General features: G+C 42.8%; 1 protein-coding gene across 1 annotated transcript in view; it reads right to left on the reverse strand.

Annotated features, from left to right (window-relative positions):
* Positions 1-12,893: 12,893 nt before the first annotated feature.
* Positions 12,894-26,671, reverse strand: part of epha8 (eph receptor A8) — a 130,897-nt gene continuing 117,119 nt past the window's right edge. The window contains exons 12-20 of the mRNA XM_056273777.1: positions 22,762-22,829; positions 22,083-22,208; positions 21,314-21,499; positions 20,862-20,923; positions 20,405-20,614; positions 16,006-16,155; positions 15,170-15,360; positions 14,110-14,268; positions 12,894-13,008 (exon numbers count right to left, since the gene is read on the reverse strand). Coding sequence (XP_056129752.1) covers positions 12,894-13,008; positions 14,110-14,268; positions 15,170-15,360; positions 16,006-16,155; positions 20,405-20,614; positions 20,862-20,923; positions 21,314-21,499; positions 22,083-22,208; positions 22,762-22,829 — 1,267 coding nt within the window. The remainder of the gene's footprint in view (positions 13,009-14,109; positions 14,269-15,169; positions 15,361-16,005; positions 16,156-20,404; positions 20,615-20,861; positions 20,924-21,313; positions 21,500-22,082; positions 22,209-22,761; positions 22,830-26,671) is intronic.

A 26,671-nucleotide genomic window follows, 5' to 3' on the forward strand; every position in this document is an offset into this window, starting at 1 on the left:
CATCAACATAGAAACATGGAATGTCAGGACCATATACTATGTGGGAGGAAAGGCAGCAAACATAGTAGCTCGAGAGATGAGAAGATACATGTTATTCCTCTTTGGGCTATGCAAAACATTCTGACTGCAGACTGGACAGGTCAAGATTGCCAGTGGAGAAACTATTTTGAGGTCAGGACACCTAGACAGCTCAGCTCCACATACAGAAGGCATCGGTTTCATCCTATCCAGTGAGGCTCAATGGTCACTCATCAGCTGGGAACCCATAAATTCCAGTATCATAATTGCTTGATTCCATACCACACAGCACAAAATCAATCAAGTACTACAGTATATCAAATTAATTCAATGCTGTGCATCGACCAATGACACGAAAGAAGAAATAAAGATACTTTCTACGACTGCACCAAATATTCCTGTCAGTTAAAAGGAAAGAGGTTGTGATCCTCATGGGAGACATGAATGCCAAAATTTGGAACAACAACAGTGGCCACGAGCTAATGATGGGGAAACACAAACTGGGAGAAATTAATGAAAATGGGGAAAGGTTTGCTGATATCAGTGCAGAACATGACCTTGCCCTTGGAGGTTCTGTGTTCCTGCTCAAGAAAGTGCACAAAGCAACATGAGTCTCCCCTAATCATTCAACAATCAACCAAGTAGACCGTATCTGCATCAATAGGAAGTTCCAAATATCACTTCTAGATGACAGAGCAAAGAGAGGAGCTGCTGTAAGATCAGACCATCACCTACTGACCAGCAAGATACAATTTTAGCTAAAACTGCAATAACCCAACAACCATTAGAAAAACTTTGAATTTACATCAATTCCAAGACATTGGAACAACTGAATTATATGGAGTTAGCCTACAAAACAGATTCTTCCAGATGCAAACCAGCTGGAAGAAACAGTTGAAGTAATCTGGAACAGCCTTAAATTCATCTAGCTGAATACATGCAAAGAGGTGGTGAGCTAAGGAAATCCACCACCATACCCTGGATATCCCCTACAATAATGGGAAGGGTAGAGAGGAGGCGAGAAAAGAAGGAAGACGTAAACAGGTTCAACACTTTAGCCCGTAAAATAAGCAGTCCAATTGGAATACCAGCTGGCCAACAAGGAGGTGAAGGAAAGTGTCTAGAAAGTCAAAAAGAAATTCATCGAGGACCTGGCACAACAAACAGAAATGGTAGCAAGAGGCAGCAGCCTGAAAGACATTTATTTGACAACCAAAATGCTTGCAGGAAAATACAAAAAGTCACAACCCTCCATCAAAGATAAGGAGGGAAATCTTTTTGCAAAAAAAGGGGAAACAACAACAGAGGTGGACACAACATTTCAGAGAATTACCGAATAGGCCACCACCTTTCATGGAAGTGGAGATCACACCAGCAAAAATCACACTTGAAGTGAACTGCAATCCTCCTTCCAAACAAAAGATAAGGCAAGCAACCAAGTCCCTGAGGATTGGCCAAGCTGAGGGACCAGACATAATCCCAGCCGTAGCTCTAAAGGCAGACATAGACACTTCCACCAACCACTCCACCTCCTTGGGAAGAGGAAAATGTTCCAAATGAGAGAGAAGGATACATCATCAAAATCCCTCAAAAAGGACACCTGAGGGAGTGCAAGAACTATCTGGGAATAATACTCCTCTCTGCACCAAGAAAGGTGTTCAACCATATCCTCCTTGAAAGGCTAAGGGAGGCTGTGGATAAGCATCTCAGAGAAAACCAGGCTGGCTTTAGAAAGAGAAGAACATGTGGGGGGGAAAAAAGCTACGAGGATCATACTAGAATAGTCGATTGAGTGGAACTCTGCAGTCTACATACATTTTGTAGACTATGAGAAGGCCTTTGACAGTATAGACTGTAAGGCATTATGGAAGCTGATGGAACACTAAAGCATCCCAGACAAGTTCATCAACATCATACACAACACCTACGAGGGAATGCAATGCCAGGTCTTCCATGAAGGAATTTCACCAGAAAAATTCCAAGTATTGACTGGAGTACAGCAAGGATGCATGCTGTGTCAAAGCGCTATATAAATGAACTTGATTGATTGATTGATTGATTGATTCCACTTCTTGCTTGGAATTGACTGGATAATGAGGCAAACAACACTCAATAAATTCACAGGCATTCAGTGGTCCCTAACAGAACAACTCGAGGACTGACTTTGCAGATGACCTGGCTCTGCTATCTCACACTCATACAAGAAAAAGTCAACACACTACATTATCAGCTCAGGTTAGTCTACAAATCAACACACAAAAAAAATCAAAATCGTAAGACTTAACAATAAATGCAACATTGAGGTCAAAGCAGGGAACTGCACCTCGGAAGAGATCCAGCACTTCACCTACCTTGATTGTGTGATAAGTGTAGATGGGTGTACAGATGCTGATGTGAAAGCAAGAGTAAACAAGGCCAGAATCTCCTTCAAAAGTTTGAAAAACATCTGGAAAACAATGATAATATCTCAAAACAGAGCTCAAGATGTTCAACTCCACTGTTAAAGCCATATTGTTATAAGGTGCTGAGACATGGAAAACAACCAAAAACATATAAAACAGACTCCAAACTTTCATCAAGAAGAATCCTCAGAATCCACTGGCGCAACACTGTCACCAACCTCAAATTCTCAGAAACCACTAATAAAGGGTCATGCAACAAAATCACCAAAACAGGCCCTAACCTGGAACCCAACGGCAAAAGAAAAAGTGGGAGACCAAAGTCCACATGGAGTACGTTGGTCCCTCCCGCCCTTTCCACTGCAGGCCGGGTATCCCTGGAGGGCCTCAGGGTGCATCCAGTCAGGAGAGTGGCTGTTTCTTGGATGTTGTTACAGTGTGTCAGTTGAAGGTGTGTGTGATGTTGTCTCTTGGGCCACTCCACACACCTTTGTTAGATTTTACAGCCCTGATATGACAGCCTCTTCACTGGATCTTTCGGGTCTAAATGCTACCTGATATTAGCTGTCTACTCAGGTAATGAGTTAGTCCCTTTCTAAGTACACCAGTTGCAGGTAATAAACTACCAGGTGTTCTGGATGTGGCTTAACTACTAGACTACTCTACATATTTTTGCCAGTAGGGCAGTGTGTTTTAGTTTGCTCTGCTTTTGCCAACTCACATTATTCTCATTGTCAGATAATAATCTGCTGCTACATGTGCACTATGTGTGTGATTTTCTTCTGTTGGTCTGTTGAATCCGTCCTTGCCATGACCACCTATTCAATTACAAACATTATTTTGGCTGGGCTGTGCCTGTCCTCTGGCCAGTAATAATATCCAGTGATACTGACCATGGTGATCAGTGAGGGTTGGGAGAATACAGTATGTTAATAGAACAAATTCAACTTTGAAAAGCAGTAAAATGTTTTGGGTTGTGCTACAACCCCGGTTTTACGAATGAGAAAAAGGGGGTTGCCTTTTGGCCTCAGTGACACTAATTTAGGAGCTGAATTAATCTCAGCTTTTTCACCAAATTTTCCCCGAAAAGGTTTTATGAAATGAATTGATTTTGAAAATTTGGAGGGACATTCAGAGATATTTTTATTCCGGTAGACAATATCAAATCTGACTCAAAAGTTAATTGTAACTCAGTCCCTCCAGATATTAAAAATCAATTCCTTTCATCAAACATATGTGGGAATTGAAGCCTGGCACACAACAATAAAACACTGAACTTTCCTTTTGTTTACCAAGTCTTCCGGGTGCAGTTTACTACGCCGAGCGTGAGGTAAAAGAAAAATGACTACTTTATGCATACGGCCCATTCTGCTCTCGCACAAGTTCCAAATACCTGCATGACAAAAACAATTCTGTGCTCAAAGTAAAAGTTTGCTTGTATAAGATGTCTAGACTCTTGCATGTGTTATATCATTTTGTCACCACAGATATCTCCGTGACATCAGCACAGCACAGTAAATTGTTGCAATTGTCAGGAAAATATCTAGTCTTATTTAGTGTTCGAGGTATTACGTCTTGTAGATTTGCACTCACTCCTTTCCTCTCTCCAGCTGTCTTCATTTTCTCCCTTTCTCGTCTCTGTACTGAGCTAGTTATGGCAATATGCCTTTGGTGGCGCAAGAAAATCGGGATTCTTATTATTAATAGGGCTGCAACTAATGATTAATTTCATAATCGATTAATCTATCAATTACTTTTTCAATTAAATTGATTAATCATTTAGTCTGTTAAAAGTCTGTGATGCTGATGAATGCCCATGTTAAGTTTTCAGAGTCCCAAGTGATGTCTTTAAACTGTTTAATTAGTCTGACTAACAGCCAAGAAACCTCAAGTATTAATTTCATAATAATATAAATCAGATAAAGGCAAGCAGATCTTAGCATTTATGAAACGGCAACAAGCAAATATTTAGTATTTTTACTTGATGAATGGCTCAAAAGATAATTAATCCACTACCAAAATTATAATTGATTAATTTTGTCTAATTGATTAATCAACTAATTATTTCAGCACTAATTATAAAACCCTGGAAAGTTGACTCTAGGTGTTGGTTGTGTGTGTGTGTGTGTGTGCAGAAATGGAGCTAAAAGTTACTCAGAGGCTCTCTTATTGGAAATGAACAAAAATTGAAAAATCATAATAAAGACTGTAACATTAGATTTTAAAAAGATAGTAAACCATCCATTATCCAAACCGCTTATCCTGCTCTCAGGGTCGCGGGGATGCTGGAGCCTATCCCAGCAGTCACTGGGCGGCAGGCGGGGAGACACCCTGGACAGGCCGCCAGGCCATCATACAGGGCCGACACACACGCGCACACACAAATTCATACCTATAGGCACAATTTAGTATGGCCGATTTACCTGAACTACATGTATTTGGACTGTGGGAGGAAACCGGAGCAGCCGCAGGAAACCCATGCAGACATGGGGCGAACAGGCAAACTCCACACTGAGGATGACCCAGGATGACGCCCAAGGTTGGACTACCCCGGGGCTCGAACCCAGGACCTTCTTGCTGTGAGGCGACCGCACTAACCACTGCACCACCGTGCTGCCCATAGTAAACCTTTAATTACTTTTGTTTTGTACTGAAAACCTGTTGGCATTTCCCCTAGGTAGGTAAAACTGATTATCTCTTGATAAACTTAACTAAAGACAAGACCTCATCACACAGTGGCTTTGAGGGAGAAAATCTGTGTTGTCTCTTTCTTCCAGGGTTCAACACATTTGTTTCGATCAACTTCCCCGATTTGCCATTGTCATGAAGGCATCAAATTTACCGACACTGTATTGTCGTATTGTGTAGCCAACATACAGGGGGTTAAGCATGTTAGACCAATGAAATATGAGCGAACAAAAAAGTGACATGCCAGGTTTAGACAACTAAACTCTCTGGGTGGACTTGTGAGAAGAAGAGAAGAAAGAAAGAAGAGGAAAGCCACTTTATTTTTTCGTTGTATTCTTACAATGACTTGTATTCTCACAATGAATTTGTCTTCTGCATTTAACCCATCCTATTGTATAGGAGCAGTGGGCAGCTGCAGCGCCCGAGGAACAACTCCAGTTCTTCTTTCCATTGCCTTGGTCAGGGGCACAGACAGGAGTATTAACCCTAACATGCATGTCTTTTTGATGGTGGGAGGAAACCAGACCACCTGGAGGAAACCCACACAGACACGGGGAGAACATGCAAACTCCACACAGAAAGGACTTGGGACGGCCTGGGGTTCGAACCCAGGACCTTCTTGCTGTAGGGCAACAGCGCTAACCACTGGGCTACTGTGCTGAAGCTGGGGTGTCAGCCCCCTACACCCCCATCACTGTCCTCCTGCCCTCCATCCCTTTTTTCACCATTTTTAAAGTGAGGGTGGGCCAAGAGAGGCTAATTGAATAACAAAAATTGACTAAAATTTTGTTTCCTGCTCATGAATTTAGCCTGTTTTGTTGTCTAACATAAACGGTAGACTATACCATAGTGTTAGGCTACCAGATCCATCCATCCATCCATTATCCATACCCACTTATCCTGCTCTCAGGGTCATGTAGCTTACTTTGTGTGTGTGTGTGTGTGTGTATTTATGTGGGTGCAGATTGAACAGATCAGATGTATTCATTTGACATTGTCCAAGCCTGGAGAAATGTTTAGGGAAATCACTTGTCGTTTGTTTCTCTAATCTGTGGTACAGTGTGTGCCCCACGCATAGTGGAATTGAAATAAATCAGTGCGTCTTATGATCCTCACATCTGAAACAAGATGGCGGCAGATTCATTTGGTCGATTACGAAGTTGGGCCGAAGCCCTGAACATATTGTGGAACTGTAACATTTTGTGTAGATGTCTCCCCCCGCTGCCATTTTCTTACAACTGATTATGCGCCACACGTGCTGTGCATGCATAGGCTGCTTAGGCAGGACTGGACAGGTCAGGACAAACTATCCAAATGGAAACAGCTTTGGTAGCGTCGGGATTTTAATTGCAAATGTATTTATTCAGATAATCTAAATGTATATTTTTCGCTGTATAAACATGACCCACCTGATACCCACCTGAACGTAACCTATTTTTTCAGAGTTGAACCTGCAGGTAAAACTGCATGTCCCGCCAACTTTGAGTCAACCCGCGCATCACTATTCAGCACTCATTCCTGCTCATGACATCCTTTTTGTAGTTCCTATCTGCGTCACATTTTACTGCACTTTGCTCAACTTCCACTTATGTGGAAAGCACCCGTGTCTTTTCACCAGCCTGCCTTTTGACTCCCTCCCTATCTCCTCACCTTGAACCATACATGTCGCCTTCCTCCCTCTGAGTCAGCACTGCCCTGTAGGCCTGACTGTAATATGGGAAAGACGTTTATCATCATCATTATCACCGTGTTAATTCCAGAGTCTTATCTTCCAAAATAAAGTGTGTGGTTTTGTCTCTATGCACTGACATCCCCAGGGTGTACTTGGATCCACTGTGTTTCTCTGGGAACCAGCTCTGCGTAGCATTGAAATGAACTGATTTTAGGCTAGAGCTAGCATAGCTTGCATCAGCTCCGCGCAAGCTAATGGGGGTATCAGTGGCTGCTTGCATTGGAGAACATCAAAGCGAGCAATTCCCTCTGAACATAGAATCTAGGGTGCACACAGCGGGCACACACACACACAAAAATACACATTCTGCCAAGTATCCTCGCACACACAAGGCAAATGCAGAAGCAGAAACATGCATACTGACACACACACGCACACACACACACACACACACACACACACACACACACACACACACACACACACAGACACACACAGACACACACACACACACACGCGCGCGCGCACGCACACACGCACAATGTGGGGTGCATACAGCGGGCATGAGGGGAAGGGTAGCTTCTTGATTCCTCTCAGCATTTCCATATATGTTAATGGTCTCGTTATTGTGGTGCAGAAACAGCCGGTGGTGTAATGACATGATGAGCTGTTCTGGCTGAATGGAAGAAGAGAGCTACAGCAGAGAGGGCCAGGAGGCTGGACACCCTCTCAAAAACACGGACGCTGAGCTCGGAGCTTTGTTAGTTCATTGATTTTTCTTCAGAAAAAAACAAAAAACAAAACAAAACAAAACCAAAATAACAACAACAACAACAAAAAACCAAAACGAAAACATAACGTACAAAGATGCAGACACCCGCACAAAAACACACACCTGCACAATTTATTTTCCGGCATTGTCTGGGTTAACACTGATATGAGTGATGTGTTTGATGTGAAACACGTTAAGGCGAATCATCGATGGCTCTGCTAACTCCACATGACTGCGCTGTGAGCAGCTTCATTTGATGCCTCTTCTGAATAAGCTGCATGGGAACTGGGTCATGAAATTTAGGATGTTCAAAATGTTACACTTCAAAGCTAGGTGAATGGGATTTATTGAATAATAATTTGAATAATACAGTGTTTAAACTTGTATAATTGATGTTCATTTATGTGAAAAAAGGAATTACTGTTATTTTATCTGCCATTTGTTATGAAAAATGCAACACATTAGATAATCATTGCAATTATTCTCGGTGAAAAAGCTCTTCCATATGATTTGTTTCATGATTTGATTTGCTCTGTGATCTGTAATATCATCTGAATAATGATGCATCAATTTTGCAATTCAAGTCTGATAATCAGATCACTTTGAGAGATCACGGAATAAACACAAAGAACACGTGGAAAGTAACTATGAGGATGTATTTTTCTTATTGTGCAATTTAATTACTGGGAAGCAGTATAGATCAGCACCGCTTAAACTGGGGCCCGAATTTGATCCTTCGAATATGTGCCCCTAAAGGGGTCTGAGGAATTATCGTATTTTAGGTGGGGGTTTAAATGCATTTATTCATTCTCTATACCAGCCTGATGTTCTATCTCTCCCTGAACAAATACTTGATCAATCGTGATCAATCAGGTTATGACCACTATCATACTAGAGGAAATATTGTACTTTTCTTGTCTGTGACGCAGGAAAAGGTGTTCATCAGGTCACTGATGGTCTTTTGCTTAACCATCGACACGAGTTGAGAATGCTAATAAGCTCAGATATGATTTTTCATATTGGAAAGCATGTTATAGCTAATTTTTAACAACTAGCTTAAAACACTTGGAAGAATATATACAAAAATGTAGTGATTCAGTTTAAATGGAGGAAAACTATGGAGTTGGGTTGTTACTTCACTCTGATAGTGGTCAAATCAGTACAACCTGCATGGTAATATCTTTATACCAGTTTAATGGTACACACTTGAAAAAGTTGGTCAGTGAATTTTCTGGTAATTATCCAGTGAAAGCAACACTTCTCAGCCATAGACTGATTGGAATATTTGTCAATAATATGACTTAACTTGACACCCAGTGAGCAAACACTTGAATAAGTGGACTTGTAAAGTTATTTTACACCATGGGTTAAATGTTTACACAGTGATTATTATTCACTTGTGGGCATGTATATATTATATATGTAAACATTTACCTTGACACGTATTTACTTGGTTTCAGAGGTGCATTGAAGAACTTTTTACAGGACACATCTGTGTTGAAACAGCTTTTACCACCCATGGCTGTGGGTAGGCTCTTGTCTGGAGAAAACTCAGATCTAAGGAGGTTTGATGTTGACTCTGAAGTTTATTTATCAATATTTATTTTGAATTTATACATTTATATTTACTATGCCAGGCGATGGGTACCTAATGAATAACATATGGACCATTTGCATAACGGTACCATTAAGTTATGAATATATGCATAGTATAATTGCATTTGCGCAAAACGAAGCATGGAAAACACAATTTGTGTCATGCGGTGGTTACTCTCTGTCAGCCTACTGCACTGAAAACTGCTTCACCTTGCTGGAGAATAGGAAGTAGGAAACCTGGCTCAAATTAAGATTTGTGCACATCTCCAAAAGCATTTCCTTAGATATGGAAGAAGTCTGGCATAACGAACTGATTGTTGCGAACACCTGGTTGGGAGAGGTGTGAGAGAAACACAGCCCCTTACTTCAACCACCACTCAAGGTGCCTTGTAACAATTGTGCACCAGCTCAGATGTTTATTGACTGTTTTTATTCATTTATTTATTTTTCCTTGAGGAGGCGTTTCAATGAGTCATCAGGCAGAAGAAAATACAATGCATAAATAGGTTGCATCCAGCTTATGCTAGCCCTTTTGGAAAGCGGGGACAGGATGGCCTCGCACTGAACCAGGGCTTTAACAAAATGCCTATTAAACAGATTGGTATTTCATAGCAAGCATCCTTTCTGTGGACGTTTACAGTAAATAAATCACATTTCCCGTAGAACAGCGTCGGCACAATTAAAAAAAAAACTAAAGTAGATGGATTTAAAAACTTTTTTTTACAAATGGGTTGATTTACATTCGTTGGGGTGAAAAGGAGTCCTCAAACATTTCTTGCATCTTCTGCAAAGGAAAAATCTACCCACTCAGCAATGGAAAACAACAACAACATCAAAACAAAAACCAAACAAAAGCAAACTGAAACAGAAACCTAAAATTAGGTTTTAGGCATGACAAGTTAACTAGCGGCTGGCTGCTGCTCCGCTTTCGTGGATTGTTTACTTGATGCAACATACCGACGGCATCGCTACACTGCAGAGTTGCATTGTTCCAAGGTTGTTCAAAGACTTCATTACGATGGTGTGGAGATTTACAGATGGCTAATGAATTTGTGCTGTGTGGAAAAAGCCAGGGTTTTCAAATCCATCTAAATGGGTGGCTGGTCCTTTATGATATGGAGCTAGCGTGTGTGGGGATAACCCACGGCCCATCCCCTAAACGGTTGCTGATAGCAGATACAAGCATCCTATCACTGTCACTCTCAGAGAAGTCAATCAGGGGACAGTCGAGGTTGTCATTCACGATGGGCGGAGCTTAGCGTTGTCATGGGGACAGAGCTGTGGTTGATAATTGGGTGTGGGACTCGGCGGTAACAAAGCAACGCGGCCTTAGTAATGAGATTAATGATGTTGTGTTAGGTCTCGTTTCACCAAGGAGAGGATTATCTCCTAACAGCCCTCCTAAGGTGAAGGAAAGGACAATTACTCAGACACAGATGCATCAGACCATTCCTTACTCAGGATCAGCTTGGAATTATACGATTAAAAGCTGCATCAGGGTTGACGCCCAATGGGGAAAAATGCAAATGAAATAATCTGCGCTCCTATCTTCGTTTTCAAAACTTTCGATAGCCCCCAAATAGAGTTGTTCTTTTTTTTTTTCCTGTTGAAACACATTAGACTAAATGCAAAAGTTGCAATCGCTGACTGACTATTCCAGGGTATAATGTCTTTCTTTCCCAAAAATGGGTCCTTGAGGGAAATTCAAGCGCAATGCCTAGTTGGTACCACTGGCTGATATTAACTGCAAATGAGCAGTTATGGTTATGAGCTTATGGCTGTATAACACAGTTATGAGCTTATGGCTGTATAACACAACAGCTTTGAATGATGTGCGACCCCTTTGTCAAATCATACCCATAGTTGTCTTCCACACTGGTAAGTAGAAGGCATAAACAAATCCAGTTTTGCCATGTTTTTTGTGTTTTTCACAAAAGACACGCTTTTGTGTTTATGCAATTGTGCAAAATCATGTGTAAAGAAATCAAAATCATTGCGAGGTTTGCAGTTTATTCCATAGCACCGGAAGTCATCTATTATTGCTGATCTGAACTTAAAGCCCAAGGGACAAAATTTAAAAAGATGGGACGTCAGTGCTGCAGTCACACACAGACAAACATTCTTTTATTGTGTATTTATGGACAATTTTGTACATTTATGATCCATCATTAGCAACAAAGATGATTGTTCGGTCATTGTAAAACCTCTCCAAATTGTATTATTTGAAAAGCAAATGAGCATGAATAAATAACAAAATGTGAATAACTCCAGACGTATTTGTCGTCTTATTTACCCTCCCCTTTAGTGACTGTACTCTCTGTATACTTTATAAATCAATTCATCTAGGAAAAAACATATACCTAGCTTTATAAAATATGGGGTTTCTATTCAAGTCCAGTGTCTTCATAAGCATCCAGCAAAAAAAAAAAAAGAAGTTTGGATGGAACCAATTGTGAATGCCATTACCATACATGTTCAGGAAGCATCATTAGTCTTCTCTTAAAAAAAAACCAAAAAAAAACCCTGATACATCAACCACCTAGAGGAAACTGGAAACCACAGCACTGTGCTTAAGAAAAGACATTCTCTTAATGGCACCAGGGGCTGGATGGGGTTGGTACGGGGTGGGGGCCCTGGGGGGATGGGTGTTTCGGATCGCTGACATAATATAATTTTCAAAGCATTTACTGTAGATATAAACGTTCTACTTACAAGTCTCTCCCGCCATTTTTATGCATCGCTGTGGCAAAACGGCGCTATCACATTAAATCTGATATAACGTTATTTTACAGTCTGTTTAGCTTATGTTTACTATTTTCCAGCATTTGAAAAAATGTGGCTATGATACTCTGGGGGGAAACAGAATTATCGCGCCAGACAGTCTTGGCGCTAACTGTGATCCCGGGAGTGCCATAGAATTAAACAACATTTGAACATTTCATTCATAAATGCTGAGACAGTAGCATTGTGAGACTGTAAAATAAAGTGCGACATAACTGAATCATACACATCTTGAAAATACAGTAGTTGTGCGCTACACAGCGTCAAACTGGGCAGAGGACTTTGGGGCTCTCCCAGGGTCATTCATCCAGGTTAGCTGGCCAAGGATGTGCCTGTGGTTGGTATTAATAGCCTCAGGTGAAACAATTCTTATCTGCTGCGGGACCGATCTTGAAACTCAGGTAAGCCCTATCCCACTTTTCTTCACCTTTTACTGTAGACATGAGCTCTTCTTCTTCTTCTTTTTTTTAACCAGTACTGTTCTTCTTCAGGCTTTGGGGAGAGAGCAAGAGTCATCTGAAAAACACCCTTCCCCCTGTCTCATCTGCATCAGTCCATTTACCCACGCCATTACATGGCAATGTAAATCGTATTATTCTGATAAATTCATGTTGATAAATTCTCTTGTCTTTGTATACAATAAAATTAAAACCATTTTGCGAATATTAAGGCAGTCCTTTCATTTATAAACAAGACATCTAAACTCAATAAAATGAAATCCGGTAGGAATCAGAAAATCTTCCCCCGTATACTTTATGTATACTTGCTTTATATTTAAATCCTTTCGACTTTGTTGTCCGTTTGATCTCTCGAAGAAAAAGTCTCAAAGTTCCACATTATCTTCTCAACATTTCTCAGTTTGTTTGTTTTTTTTTTTTTTAATGGCCGCTGTCCACGGAGTTCCACTTGGCCTCAGAGGCTGGGGCCTAGATTTTTACAAAGGGCTTTGTAAAACCTGGTGTTGGAGTTATACGTGCACTGATGGCACACTGTTGTTGAGTACCTGTGCCCTCATTAGCTGGACACTTGTCATAATCTTCTTCTGGTGGCCCATCAGTGTCACCCCAAGCCTCTGGATGTCCCTGCAGCACATGCAGAGAGATACTGTATTCACACACAAGGCCAAACCCCATTCACAATGCGTGGCATGCTGATCGTCGTATGAGCTCATTTGTTTTCAAATTATTGGAGCGCTACAATCAGACACTGCAGTTTAACTTAATGGCACTCATTAGGAATAGATTTGGAGGCGCCATGGAATGGAAATCAGAGCTCAGTTCATGACACCTGCCTCATATAAAAAGGAAATATGGGCAAGGGAGGCAGGGTGAGGATGGGAGTTGTGCTGTTGGAAATGCTCGCCAATTGCTCAATGGCAGTGACTGACGACACAGGAGGGGGTGGCAGCAAATAAAGGAAACTTTCAAACGAACAAAATAAAAAAAACACAGAATGGGCTATGATTTCACACATTTATTATCATATAGCTAAAACGATTGTATGCCTGCACTAACTACTTCTGACACCATTCAAGTTTCTTTCCTCTTTTATTCTTGTGTCTTTTTTTTCTTATTTTTTTGGATTTTTCCCTCATTTTCTCCCCAATTGTATCCGGCCAACTACCCCACTCTTCCAAGCCAGCCCAATCTCTGCTCCACCCCCTCTGCCAATCTCTGGAAGGCTACAGACTACCACATGCTTCCTCCGATACACGTGGAGTCGCCAGCCGCTTCTTTTCACCTGACAGTGAGGAGTTTTGCCAGGGGGATGAAACGCATGGGAGGATCACGCTATTCCCCCCAGTTCCCCCTCCCCCCCGAACAGGTTCCCTGACTGACCAGAGGAGGCGCTAGTGCAGCGACTAGGAGACACACCCACATCCGGCTTCCTACCCGCAGACATGGCCAATTGTGTCTGTAGAGACGCCTGACCAAGCCGGAGGCCACATGGGTATTCTTGTGTCTTTTATCATAAGTGCATAGCTCCTTAACGCTTGTCATGCAGTGTCAATCAAAACGTTTCACCCTCGGCTGCAGCCTGCGCTGTGTAAGCCATTTTATCACACCGTCGAGTCTTTAAGTTACATACATAAAATAGGTTTTCGTATGCTGAAAGCCCAGCATCAGCACTATCCCTCTGACCTCCTATTATTCTCCTTTCTCCATTACACAGTTAATATTCACCCTTGGTTCATGCTTATGACGTGTCCCAGAGTATGGTAACCCCCAGCAGCAAAGTGGTCCTTGTAGCGACCCATCTTTATCGTGTCCAGCCAGTCATCTACGGAGTTACAGCTACTGAAGTCTGGGGTAGCTCTCTCCATCAGAGGTGGACTGTTTAACCTGGGGCAGGGAGAAGAAGAGAGAGAGAAAGAGGGAGAGAGAAAGATGAATGGGAAGACAAAAAAAGTTGGAGAGAGGCCTGAAAGGAGTCAAAAAGTGAGAGATGCAGAAAAGAGGGAGCGAGGGCAAAAAAAAAAGGTGGGGGGGCTTTGAAATGCACTTGCCAGGGAGGCAGAAAATCAATAGCAGTTAAAATGATAGAGAAGAGGTGGTGTGTGTGGTTGCAGGATGGCTGCTTTGGGTAGATTAATACAGGGAGAAATCCTTAGCACACCTCCTCCTCCTCCTCCTCAGCCCCCCACCCAGCTCCTCCTCTACACCCCATCCCCCTCATCTCTTCACCACCCCTGTGCCACGCACCACTAGCTCCATAGGACCCGAGATCTGAACTGAGCAATTTTACACAGGTCCAGGCTCAGCCCAGGTGTCCTCTCCAACCTGCTCCCTGATTCACTGCAAATCAATGTCAATATCACAGCGAGGCTTTTACTTAACGCATAGTGCGTCTATCAGAGATGAGCTTATTGGAAAACTAACACGACCGCTTGCGTTCGGTCTGCCAGAGAACTTTGAGGAAAACTTTGGGCTTTAACTTTATCCCAACCCTCATGTTGGATAGCGGAGGGATGAGATTGGATTTGCTCTGCCCCGCGTGGCGGGACAATTACTTAGTAGCCTGACGGTCTGTTGCCACGTATTGTGCTGGAGAACACATTTCTTTTACTCCCTTTGCTGACAAACTCCCGCTTTGACTCCCTGCTTAATCCTCTAATCATACATTTCAATATTTAACTAACTGGTCGAAGGACGGACCAAATTAAATCAAGTACTCCTCAGTATGTGACACAGTAGTCCCATGCTGCCTCACTGCTGAATTGGATCTATTTACTTGCCCGCCCACCTGCAGAGCGTATCCATGGACTTCAGGTTCTCTGGATTGCGGATTAGCTTGTCAAGAACGGTGACTATTTGGCAGAAGCGCGGCCTCTCATTGCGATCCTTCTGCCAGCAGTCAAGCATGAGTGAGTGCAGAGCCCCAGGACAGCTCATGGGGGCAGGCAGCCTGTATCCCTCCTCCACTGATTTGATAACCTGCAAACAACAAATGATTAAGACTGCACCAATAAATAAATAAATTAATAATAATAATAAAAAAATCTGACTCAATGCAAAACTGCATTACAAAACCTAACGATATTTGATATCACAGTGTTTCACCTAAATTGCAATGCTGAAGCATGATTAATAGATACTGTGAGGAGGTTTGGCATACTAATTACTCCATCTCTGACTGTTTGAATTTGAATGTTTGAATGTTTACTCAGGGAAGCGTACTCATGTTTTAAGCTTTTGAAGCACATGGGCCTTAAACTGCATCTTGTTGAATATTTTCTTTGGAGTATTCCAGTTTTCACATTTTAGTGTAGATTAATTGGAATAGAGCTTTAAAAATTGTGATATCAAATCTCAGCATTTATAACATTGTGATATTTAAAAAAATGTACCGAATTGGCAGAAAAAATATTGTTATCATATTAAATTGGAAGGTACCTGATGATTCCCAGCCCTAATAAAAAAAAGATCAATTTCTGGTTGATCCGCAGCCAACTATCCCCATTAAAATTCATGTGGAAATGTACCACACACACACACACACAGACACACACACACACACACACACACACACACACACACACACACACACAAATAAATTACACTGGGGCAGTTTGCACTTACATCTCTGTTGGTGAGGTTCCAGTATGGTCGTTCTCCATATGACATCACCTCCCACATAACCACGCCATAGCTCCAGACATCACTGGAGGAGGAGAATTTCCTGTATGCAATGGCCTCCGGGGCAGTCCAGCGAATGGGTATCTTCCCACCCTGCGAGGAACACACAGAATGACTTCCAGCAAAGTAGACACCATCCATCCATTATCCAAACCACTTGAGTTGCAGGGATGCTGGAGCCTATCCTAGCAGTCATTGGGTGGCAAGCAGGGAGACACCCTGGACAGGCCACCAGGCGATGACAGGGCCTACACACACACAGACACATTCACACCTAGGGACAATTTAGTATGGCCAATTCACCTGACCTATGTGTCTTTGGACTGTGGGAGGAAACTGGAGTACCCGGAGGAAACCCACACAGACACGGGAAAACATGAAAACTCCACACGGAGGATGACCTGGGGACACGACCCCCAAAGTTAGACTACCCCGGGGCTCAAACGCAGGACCTTCTTACTGTGAGGCAATTGCGCTGACCACTGCGCCACTGTGCCGCCCGAGCAGACACCAGTCCCTACAAAAAGTCATGAGGTTACAGCTGCCCTGTGCTTTTTTGAGAGGCAAACTCATGCTCATTGTTGGAATATGTGGAGCATGGGGAAAAAAACCTTTTGTGGGGAAATTGGACAGGACAGATTCATTCCACCCTATACAACTACTGTCAAGTTACCCTTCAGTAGCGTACTTAACCCACAGCCTCCCTCAGTGAAACGGTTGAATGAGCAGAAGCATAAAAATTGAGGTTATAGCTGACATTTTCCCAATGAGAGAGTGTGGGTGTGTATGTCTGTAACTCCCTTTCCTCTTGTAAATACTCCCCAAGGCCACTGAATGAAGTAACCAAATGTGAAAGCGTAAGCTTAAATGACTTAAAACAGCTTTATGTATACATATATTGGACTGTAGGGTGTGATTCTACAGGGGCATGGACATGTGAGTGTGTCAGAACAGCTTGGCCAACGGTAGCAAATGCTATATTTCAACCATTTACAGCATACTTGGCATAATCTTACAATTTCGAAACACCAAATAAATTGACACTAAGTTATGTGTTATCAAAAAGGAGGTGTTATTTATGCCTTCATCGCATCATGTTTAGATTACTGCAGTTCTGCAGTAGTATTCTGGAGTTGGTCAAATGTTTCACACACCTTCAAACTGTTCAAAATGCAGCCGCTTGGATTTACAAAAAGACAGTCGCATCACTGTCTGCAACTTGGATCTCTTCAGTGGTTAGTTGTTAGTCTTGGGATTGATTTTTAACATTTTACTGCTAATTTTTAAAGCATGGCTGGGTTTAGCCCCAAGCTTTATCAGCCTTTTTAAGCTTTTTAACCACTATAGCTATAAACTAGTGAGCAGCCTGAACTCCTCAGATGGGGCCCTTCAGATGCAACATATTATTGTCAACGGTTTTCAATCACAGAAATCCTATTGCCTGTAATTTTTTTTTTTGAGTTTTCTACCTTTTTTCTCTCCAATTGTATCCGGCCAACTATCCTACTCTTCTGAGCTGTCCCAGTCGCTGCTCCACCTCCTACCAATCTGGGGATGGCTGCAGACCACCACATGCCTCCTCTGAAACATGTGAAGTCACCAGCCGCTTCTTTTCACCTGACAGTGAAGAGTTTCACCAGGGGGATGTAGTGTGTGGGAGGATCACACTATTCCCCCCCCCCCCCCCCAGTTCTTTCTCCCCCCCCCAAAACAGGCGCCCCCGACTGACCAAAAGAGGCACTAGTGCAGCGAACAGGACACATACCCACATCCAGCTTCCTATCTGCAGACACGGCCAATTGTGTCTGTAGGGACGCCTGACTAGGCTGGAGGTAACGCAGGGATTTGAACTGGCAATCCCTGTGTTGATAGGCAAGGGAATAGACCGCCATGCCACCTGGAACCCACCTGTAAATATATATATATATATATATATATATATATATATATATATATATATATATATATATATATATATATATATATATATATATATATATATACACAGTGCATCTGGAAAGTATTCACACACCCTCACTTTCTTCACATTTTGTTATGTTACAGCCTTATTCCAAAATGGATTAAATTCATTTTTTTCTCATCAATCTACACACAATACCCCATAATGACAAACTGAAAAAGGTTTTGTAGAAATTTTTGCAAATTTATTAAAAATAAAAATCTGAAATATTGCATGTACATAAGTATTCACACCCTTTGCTATGACACTCAAAATTGAGCTCAGGTTCATCCTGTTTCCACTGATCATCCTTCAGATGTTTCTACATGTTGATCGGAGTCCACCCATAGTAAATTCAAGTGATTGGACATGATTTGGAAAGGCACACACCTGTGTATATAAGGTCCCAGTGTTGACAGTGCATGTCAGAGCAGAAACCAAGCCATGAAGTCAAAGGAATTGTCTGTGGACCTCCAAGACAGGATTGTATCGAGGCACAGATCTGGAGAAGCGTACAAAAAAATGTCTACAGCTTTGAAGGTCCCGAAGAGCACAGTGGTCTCCATCATTTGTAAATGGAAGAAGTTTGGATCCACCAGGACTCTTCCTAGAGCTGGCTGCCCAGCCAAACTGAGCAATCGGGGGAGAAGGGCCTTGGTCAGGGAGGTGACCAAGAACCCGATGGTCACTCTGACAGAGCTCCAGCGTTCCTCTGTGGAGATGGGAGAACCTTCCAGAAGGACAACCATCTCTGCAGCACTCCACCAATCAGGCCTTTATGGTAGAGTGGCCAGACGGAAGCCTCTGCTCAGTAAAAGGCACATGACAGCCCGCTTGGAGTTTGCCAGAAAGCACCTAAAGGACTCTCAGACCATGAGAAACAAGATTCTCTGGTCTGATGAAACCAAGATTGAACTCTTTGGACTGAATGCCAAACGTCACATCTGGAGGAAACCAGGCACCTCTCATCACCTTGCTAATACCATCCCTACAGTGAAGCATGGTGGTGGCAGCATCATGCTGTGGGGATGTTTTTCAGCTGCAGGAACTGGGAGACTAGTCAGGATTGAGGGAAAGATGAATGGAGCAAAGTACAGAGAGATCCTTGATGTAAACCTGCTCCAGAGCGCTCAGGACCTCAGACTGGGGCGAAGGTTTACCTTTCAACACGACAATGACCCTAAGCACACAGCCAAGACAACGAAGGATTGGCTTCGGAACAAGTCTGTGAATGTCCTTGAGTGGCCCAGCCAGAGCCCAGACTTGAACCCCATTAAACATCTCTGGAAAGGCCTGAAAATAGCTGTGCAGTGACGTTCCCCATCTAACCTTACAGAGCTCGAGAGGATCTGCAGAGAAGAATGGGAGAAATAGCCCAAATATAGGTGTGCCAAGCTTGTAGCTTCATACCCAAGAAGACTTGAGGCTGTAATCGCTGCCAAGTACTGCGTAAAAGGTGTGAATACTTATGTACATGCAATATTTCCGTTTTTTATTTTTAATAAATTTGCAAAAATTTCTACAAAACCTTTTTCACTTTGTCATTATGGGGTATTGTGTGTAGATTGATGAGAAAAAAAAGGAATTTAATTCATTTTGGAATAAGGCTGTAACATAACAAAATGTGGGGAAAGTGAAGGGGTGTGAATACTTTCCAGATGCACTGTATAATATATATATATATATATATATATATATATATATATATATATATATATATATATATATATATATATATGTGTGTGTGTGTGTTTTTTGGGGGGATTCCCCCCTTATCTCCCCAATTGTCTCTGGCCAGCTATCCCACTCTTCTGAGCTGTCCCGGTCACTGCTCCACCCCCTCTGCCTATCCGGGGAGGGCTGCAGACTACCACATGCCTTGTCCGATACATGTGGAATCACCAGCTGCTCCTTTTCACCTGATAGTGAGGAGTTTCGCCAGGGGGACAGTGCGTGGGAGGATCACGCTATTCCACCCCCCTCAACAGGCACCCCGACCGACAAGAGGAGGTGCTAGTGCAGCGATCAGGACACATACCCACATCATCCGGCCTCCCACCCGCAGACACAACCAATTGTATCTGCAGGGACACCCGACCAAGCCAGGGACAACATGGGGACTTGAACCAGCGATCCCCGTGTTGGTAGGCAACGGAATAGACTGTCACGCCATCTGGATGCCCGCCACCTATAAATGTTTTAACCCTGCCTTTGTCATTACTTTCCAATGCTGTGTGTGTGTGTGTGTGTGTGTGTGTGTGTGTGTGTGTGTGTGTGTGTGTGTGTGTGTGTGTGAGCGTGCGTGCATGTGTGTGTGTGCATGTTTGCATGGCATGCATGCCAGTGCAGGTATATTTTGGTTGCCTTTATATGTAAACTTACACTGGTGGTGTATGCTGCGTCAGGATCATCCTCTAAGACTCGAGACAGGCCAAAGTCTGACACCTTACACACCAGATTACTATTGACCAGGATGTTACGGGCTGCCAGGTCCCTGTGGATGTAGCCCAAGTCTGCCAGATAGGTCATGCCGGCTGCAATGCCACGCAGTAAGCCAACCAGCTGGATGACGGTAAACTGGCCATCGTGTCTCTTCAGGAGGGGAGGGAGACAAAGAGGAAAGAGGGGAAAGAAGACGGAGAACATGAAAGAGAGAATAGAAAGGGGGGGATTACAGCTTTAAAATTGTAGAGGAGCAGGGAAGAGAGATAAATGATAAAGAGATATTTCCAGAGGGAGAAGGAGCCGAGAAAAGATTCGCATAGAATGTTTAAATAGAGTATAACACAAAATCTCTGTAATTCTCTTTTCATCTCTCACTGAAAAGTTCAATACGAACCCTGAGGAAAGAGTCCAGAGAGCCATTCTCCATGTACTCTGTGATAATCATCACTGGTTTACCTGGGGAAACAGACACACATTCAAGACCATTCCTCTTCTGCACTACACTACACTGTACTGTATGTCTACCACCTCCTGTTCACTTTAAACAGCAAATATGATGATAACGTTTGTGTCACTGGTCGAGTCAGTTGATTTGAAGAAAAAAAAGTCTTCTCACATAACATTGTAATGTTGGACAGGACAGGATGTTGTGTTGCTGTAAAGCCCCTTGAGGCAAATTTGTAATTTGTGATATTGGGCTATACAAATAAAATTGACTTGACTTGTGTGTTGGATTTTATTGTCTCCAAATGTATAAAATGTATTTGCTTGAGTTAAATCTACTTAATAAATTGATTTCCTGTTTGATTGATTGATTGATTTGGATTAAAATGACTGGTAGCTCACTATGTGTCACCACTCCCTCCAAGCGGATGATGTTCGGGTGGTCAAACTGGGCCATGATTGATGCCTCAGCTAGGAAGTCCCTCTTTTGCTTTTCGGTGTATCCTGCCTTCAGGGTCTTCAGGGCCACTGGGATGTCTCTCTTCCCTGGCAGCCGCATGCGCCCATAACACACCTCCCCAAACTCCCCTGTGCACACAATGTGGGGTGTGAGACAAAGGCAGACGTTTCAACGCAGGATATGGGCAAAAGTACTCTTTCCACTACCACCACGCAATGGTTGACACTAAGGGCAGCTTTAGTCAATATGAGTGGTTAGATAACAAAACAAAACAAAACTGCAGAGTGAAATTGCCTCCCCCCACCGCTTTACGTGGAATAAACAAGTCAGTCAGCATCATTTATTGACCAGGCTTATTGCTTTTTAGTTTCAGCTTGCAGCAGAACTCAAAAGTTTGTGAATGGTGTCATTTGTCCTCCAGTGCGTTTTCTACAGTTAGTGTGCTTGCAGAGGTCACAGTACAGTGTTGAGCGGTGACAGTGTGTTAGTATTCGCTGTCTGTCTGAGGCGCTCTGGCTGACAGACCCATGCAATGCTCTGATTCCGTTCTGCCATCCTCCTCTCTGCTGCACACCACAGCCTTTACACCAGCCAATGATTTTAAGTTATCTCAGGTGATTTGTGTGTGTGCGCGCATGTGTGTGCATGCGCGCGTGCATGCGCGTGTGCGCTTGTGCGTGTGAAAGAGCAAGGTTTAACTTGTGGTTTTACCTGAACCAATGATTTTCTCTATTTTGATCCTGGAAGCTTCAATTTCTCTGGCAAACTCGTGGACTGCCTGGCAGGGGTCTTCATACGTGTGTGGGTCAATATAGAACCTTGCGTCTGGGAATGACACTAAGATAAACAGTATGAGAAATTGTTCACATATCTGAGAATGAAACAAACATCTGAACTGTGCCCCTGACACTATTAAAAAAAAAACTTGAGAGAGAGAGAGAGAGAGAGAGAGAGAGAGAGAGAGAGAGAGAGAGAGAAACAGTAAATCAAGAACTTACATGGAATAAGGCCCTTGAGCTCAAGTAATTGCTCAGCATGAGTTGAAATTGTTGCTTTAAGGATGAATTCAATTATATCTAGATACAAAATACAAGAAGGTCCTGGGTTCAATTGCTGCCCATCTGTGTGGAGTTTGCATGTTCTCATCGGGGTTTCCGGTGGGTTCTCCAGTTTCCTACCACAGTCCAAAGTCATGCATATTTGGTGTATTGGATTCTCTAAATTGCCCATAGGTTTAAATGGTGTGTGACTGACTCTGTGTGTGTGTGTGGATCCTGCAATTGACTGGTGACCTGTTCAGGGCCACCCATTTAATGGATGGATGGAAAATGTAACCTATTAAAGTAATGTGATAATCTATTCTGAATAATGATAGAGGAACAAAGCATACCATGGCCATTTTGGTAATGCATCTTCTCCTCATCTGAGTCCTGGAAGGCCTTGCTGTAACCACAGTGTCTGTTGAGATCACACACATGTATATGTGCCCATTCCAGCACATATACACACACAAAGAGCCACAACACCCCCCCCACACACACACATACACACATACACACACAAATTCTACATCTCAAATTCTACATAGATAGGCATTTGTCACTAAACTAGACATTATATAACACTACAAGCAATCAGTGAAAAATTATAATTAATTATAAAAAAACTGTTTAATCACTTCAGACTATTTGGTAACAATAAGTTATCTTTTTTACTCTGTTAAAACAAAACCATACTTCAGAGGGGCAAGGGGTCAAGCAACAGAAGACATTTTCCACAACAAAAATAGGGTTGGCGAATTTATGTGGGCTCTAAGGACATGAGGGGAAAATTGAGGAGGATTTTTTTTAAGGGGTTATCTCATTTGAAAAACAAAGTATTGCAACGAATCTGGGGGGCGGGGGGGGGCAACCCGGAAACTGTCGCCCCAATTGGGACGCGAACCCATATCTCCCGCACCGCGGGTGGCAAAGCTAACCAGTCGACTAAAGGCTCCGATCTGTTAGCCAACGGCTACCGAGTCTATTCATCCGTGATCACTACACTGTCTTGTTTGAATGACTTAGTATTTTATTTGAACGACTTAGTATCTCGTTTGAATAACTTATAATCTCGTTTGAATGACAGTATTTCATCTGAATGACTTAATATCTCGTTTGAACGACAGTATTGTTTTATTTCCAAAATTATTTCTGATTTTCTCCCACTTTAGTGGCCAATCGATCCTTATTTTAGTTCAAACACCCATCATCGTACTGCATGCGTTCGCCAACTGCATCTCTTCGGCCGGCATCTCGTAGCGAGGCGAATCCAGGCCGAACTACTGCTTTTTCCGACACACACACAGACGCATTCATGTGACGAACACAAGCCGACTCCGCCCCCCTCCCGAAGACAGTGTTGCCAATTATTGCTGCTTAGTCGAGTCCGACCATAGTCGGATCTGACGAGACTGGGGCACGAACCCCGGTCCCCAGTGGACAACTGTATCGACACAGAGCCGATGCTTAGACCGCTACACCACTGCGGACCCTGAACGACAGTATTGTAACAGCGTAACGACCACGGATGTGTAGACTCGCTAGCCCTTGGCTAACGGTCAGGACCCTTTAGTTGACTGGTTAGCGCAGTCGCCCGTGGTGCAGGGAACTCTGGTTTAAATCCTGGCTACCCCCTGAATTCCCGCCAACACTATTTTGTTTGAATGACTTAGTATCTCGTTTGAAAAACCTACTTGAAAATGACCAAAACACTCACTTAGATTATCATAAGTGTCTGACAACATTATGGGACCTATTTCTTTACGTTTTGCCATGGTTTTCCCATTTTCTATGTTTTGAGCATCTGCACCATCATAGCAGGCAGTGTGAGCAGTACCAAAATAAATAAATAAATAAATAAATAAATAAATAAAAATAACAGCGAGTGGGCATGGGTAGCATGAGTGGGAAAAGTTGGGGATGAGCACTTGGTACATTTAACAGGCTGACCTGGTACATACTGGGCACCAAAAAGAGTCGTTCAAAAATATTCATTTGTTGATTTTCGCCTATCACTAGAGCTGATCGTTCGTTTGAGGTAGCATAGACTGAGACAGAGGAACTGCTAGCAATAATTTATTTCCAAGGTCATGGCTGAATATTTAGCTGATTTTGACAATGTGGATGAGGCATTTGAATTTGATGGCTGCCCATATTTATTTGAGCCACAGTATAAGGATGAAGACCTGAGGACTAGGAGAGAGAAAGGGTGGCAACAGGCAAAGGAGGGTGTGCCAGCTTCTTTAGCTGGCAGTAGTCATCAACTGAAACTGGCAATCGGTTGCTGGTTCCATATGCAATCAGCAATTGCTGGTTTCATATGCATATGCATAGTGGGGAAAAACGTTTAATCACTCATCTAAGTGACCATGCCATTATGCATCTGTGCTGTTTATAAGGTTGGATATACCTGCAGTCAGCTGAGGCTGAGTGACGAAACATTTCTCACTACTGCCAGCCAAAGAATCTGGCAGTAGTGAGATACATTTTATCAGCTTCTTTGACTGGCAGCGGTCATTGACCAAAGCTGGTTCACCCTCCTCTGCCTGTTGCCTCTCCACATGCATATGAAACCGATCACCGGTTTCATAAACCAGTCGCCATCATTACACATCAGGATGTGATCCCGGAAAGCTGAATCAGTTCATCTGGACACAAAGTTTAGTGGGAGAAACGTTTCATCACTCATCTAAGTGACCATGTCAATCTCAGCTGACTGAATGCAGGGTCATTATGCATCTGTGCTGTTTATAAGGTTGGAGATACCTGCAGTCAGCTGAGACTGAGTGATGAAACATTTCTCACTACTGCCAGCCAAAGAATCTAGCAGTAGTGAGAAACATTTCATCAGCTTCTTTGGCTAGCAGTAGTTATTGACCAAAGCTGGCTCACCCTCCTCTGCCTGTCCCACCCCCTCTCCTTATCCTCTCTTCATTTACAGGAGCTCTTCATCTGTATATTGTGGCTCAAATAAATACAGGCAGACATGAAATTCAAATGCCTCATCCAAATTGTCAAAATCAGCTAAATATTCAGCCATGACTTTGGAAATAAATTATTGCTAGAGGTTCCTCTATGTCTCAGGCTATGCTACCTCAAATGAATAATAATAATAATAATAATAATAAATTAAACTTATATAGCACTTTTTTAACACTCAAAGTCACTTAAAGAGTCAGCAGTGATAAGATTTGGCATGACTTCATCTTTTGTAAACATTTGAGACCATGCCCCTAAGTGCAAATAGTAGCAGCAGTAAAAGGGATGTTACAACATGAAAAAAGTCCTTCACAATTCCCCCCATGTCCCTTAGAGCAGTGGTTCTCAATTGGGGGTCCGCGGACCCCTAGGGGTCCGTGGTGTAATTGCAAGGGGTCTGTGAAAATAAAATATCTTTAAAAAAAAGATCCTATGACATTTATAGAAATAGGATTATTTTACTCAAATGTGACTGAGACCTTTATCTACCTAAACTATAAAGGGTAACTGTTTCAGTAGGCTATCTTATAAAGAATGACACACACACGAGTTGCTCAGTGCAGCCAAGTATAATCAAAGTGATGTAACATGTTCCTGAGCGCGGGTCATGTGTATCTAAGGTAAACTAGTGGATAGCCGATGGCATCGATCTATCTAGACCCGTAACATCCTCCTTTTCCAAGTATAAACACATACACATGAAGTTAGTGCAAAATAAAATTACTTTCATATACGAACAACCAATAACAGTGCAACAGCAGTAAATCTCTTCATATCCCATACCAGTGTAATAACCACAGTAGCGTATGATAACATTTCTCCTCTTTTCCCCCTCTCTCCCAGATAGCAACCATCAACATTATTCAGATTACATAGTGAGTTTCAGTGGAGGTTTAGACAGCTGTCCAACCCTTGTGTAAGTGTGTCCATCCGAACGCGGAGCGCCAACAGGAGTAGATGGCGCCTTGGGCATGGACCTGATGAGGCTCGGCTCGAACACAGCCTGAGGGGTCTCAATGACAGTTTCTGTAGCTGGATCCCCGTCCGGTGTGTGTGCCGCAGCGGGTTCAACAGGATCGTGCACGGCTCGTGCAGCTGGCTCAGCCACTCTGAGATCGATCCTGTTACGACGGTACAGGGAGCCATCAATGTCCACAAGATAAGACCTCAGCGCAACCCTGCGGAGACAAGTTCCGACTCTCCAGCGGCCAGTGTTATCACCTGGCAGGGGCTTCATCCGTACGACTTCCCCAATTTCAAGTACCGGCAATTCACGGGCAG

Source organism: Lampris incognitus, chromosome 2 (assembly GCF_029633865.1).
Source record: "Lampris incognitus isolate fLamInc1 chromosome 2, fLamInc1.hap2, whole genome shotgun sequence".
Classification (NCBI taxonomy): domain Eukaryota; kingdom Metazoa; phylum Chordata; class Actinopteri; order Lampriformes; family Lampridae; genus Lampris; species Lampris incognitus.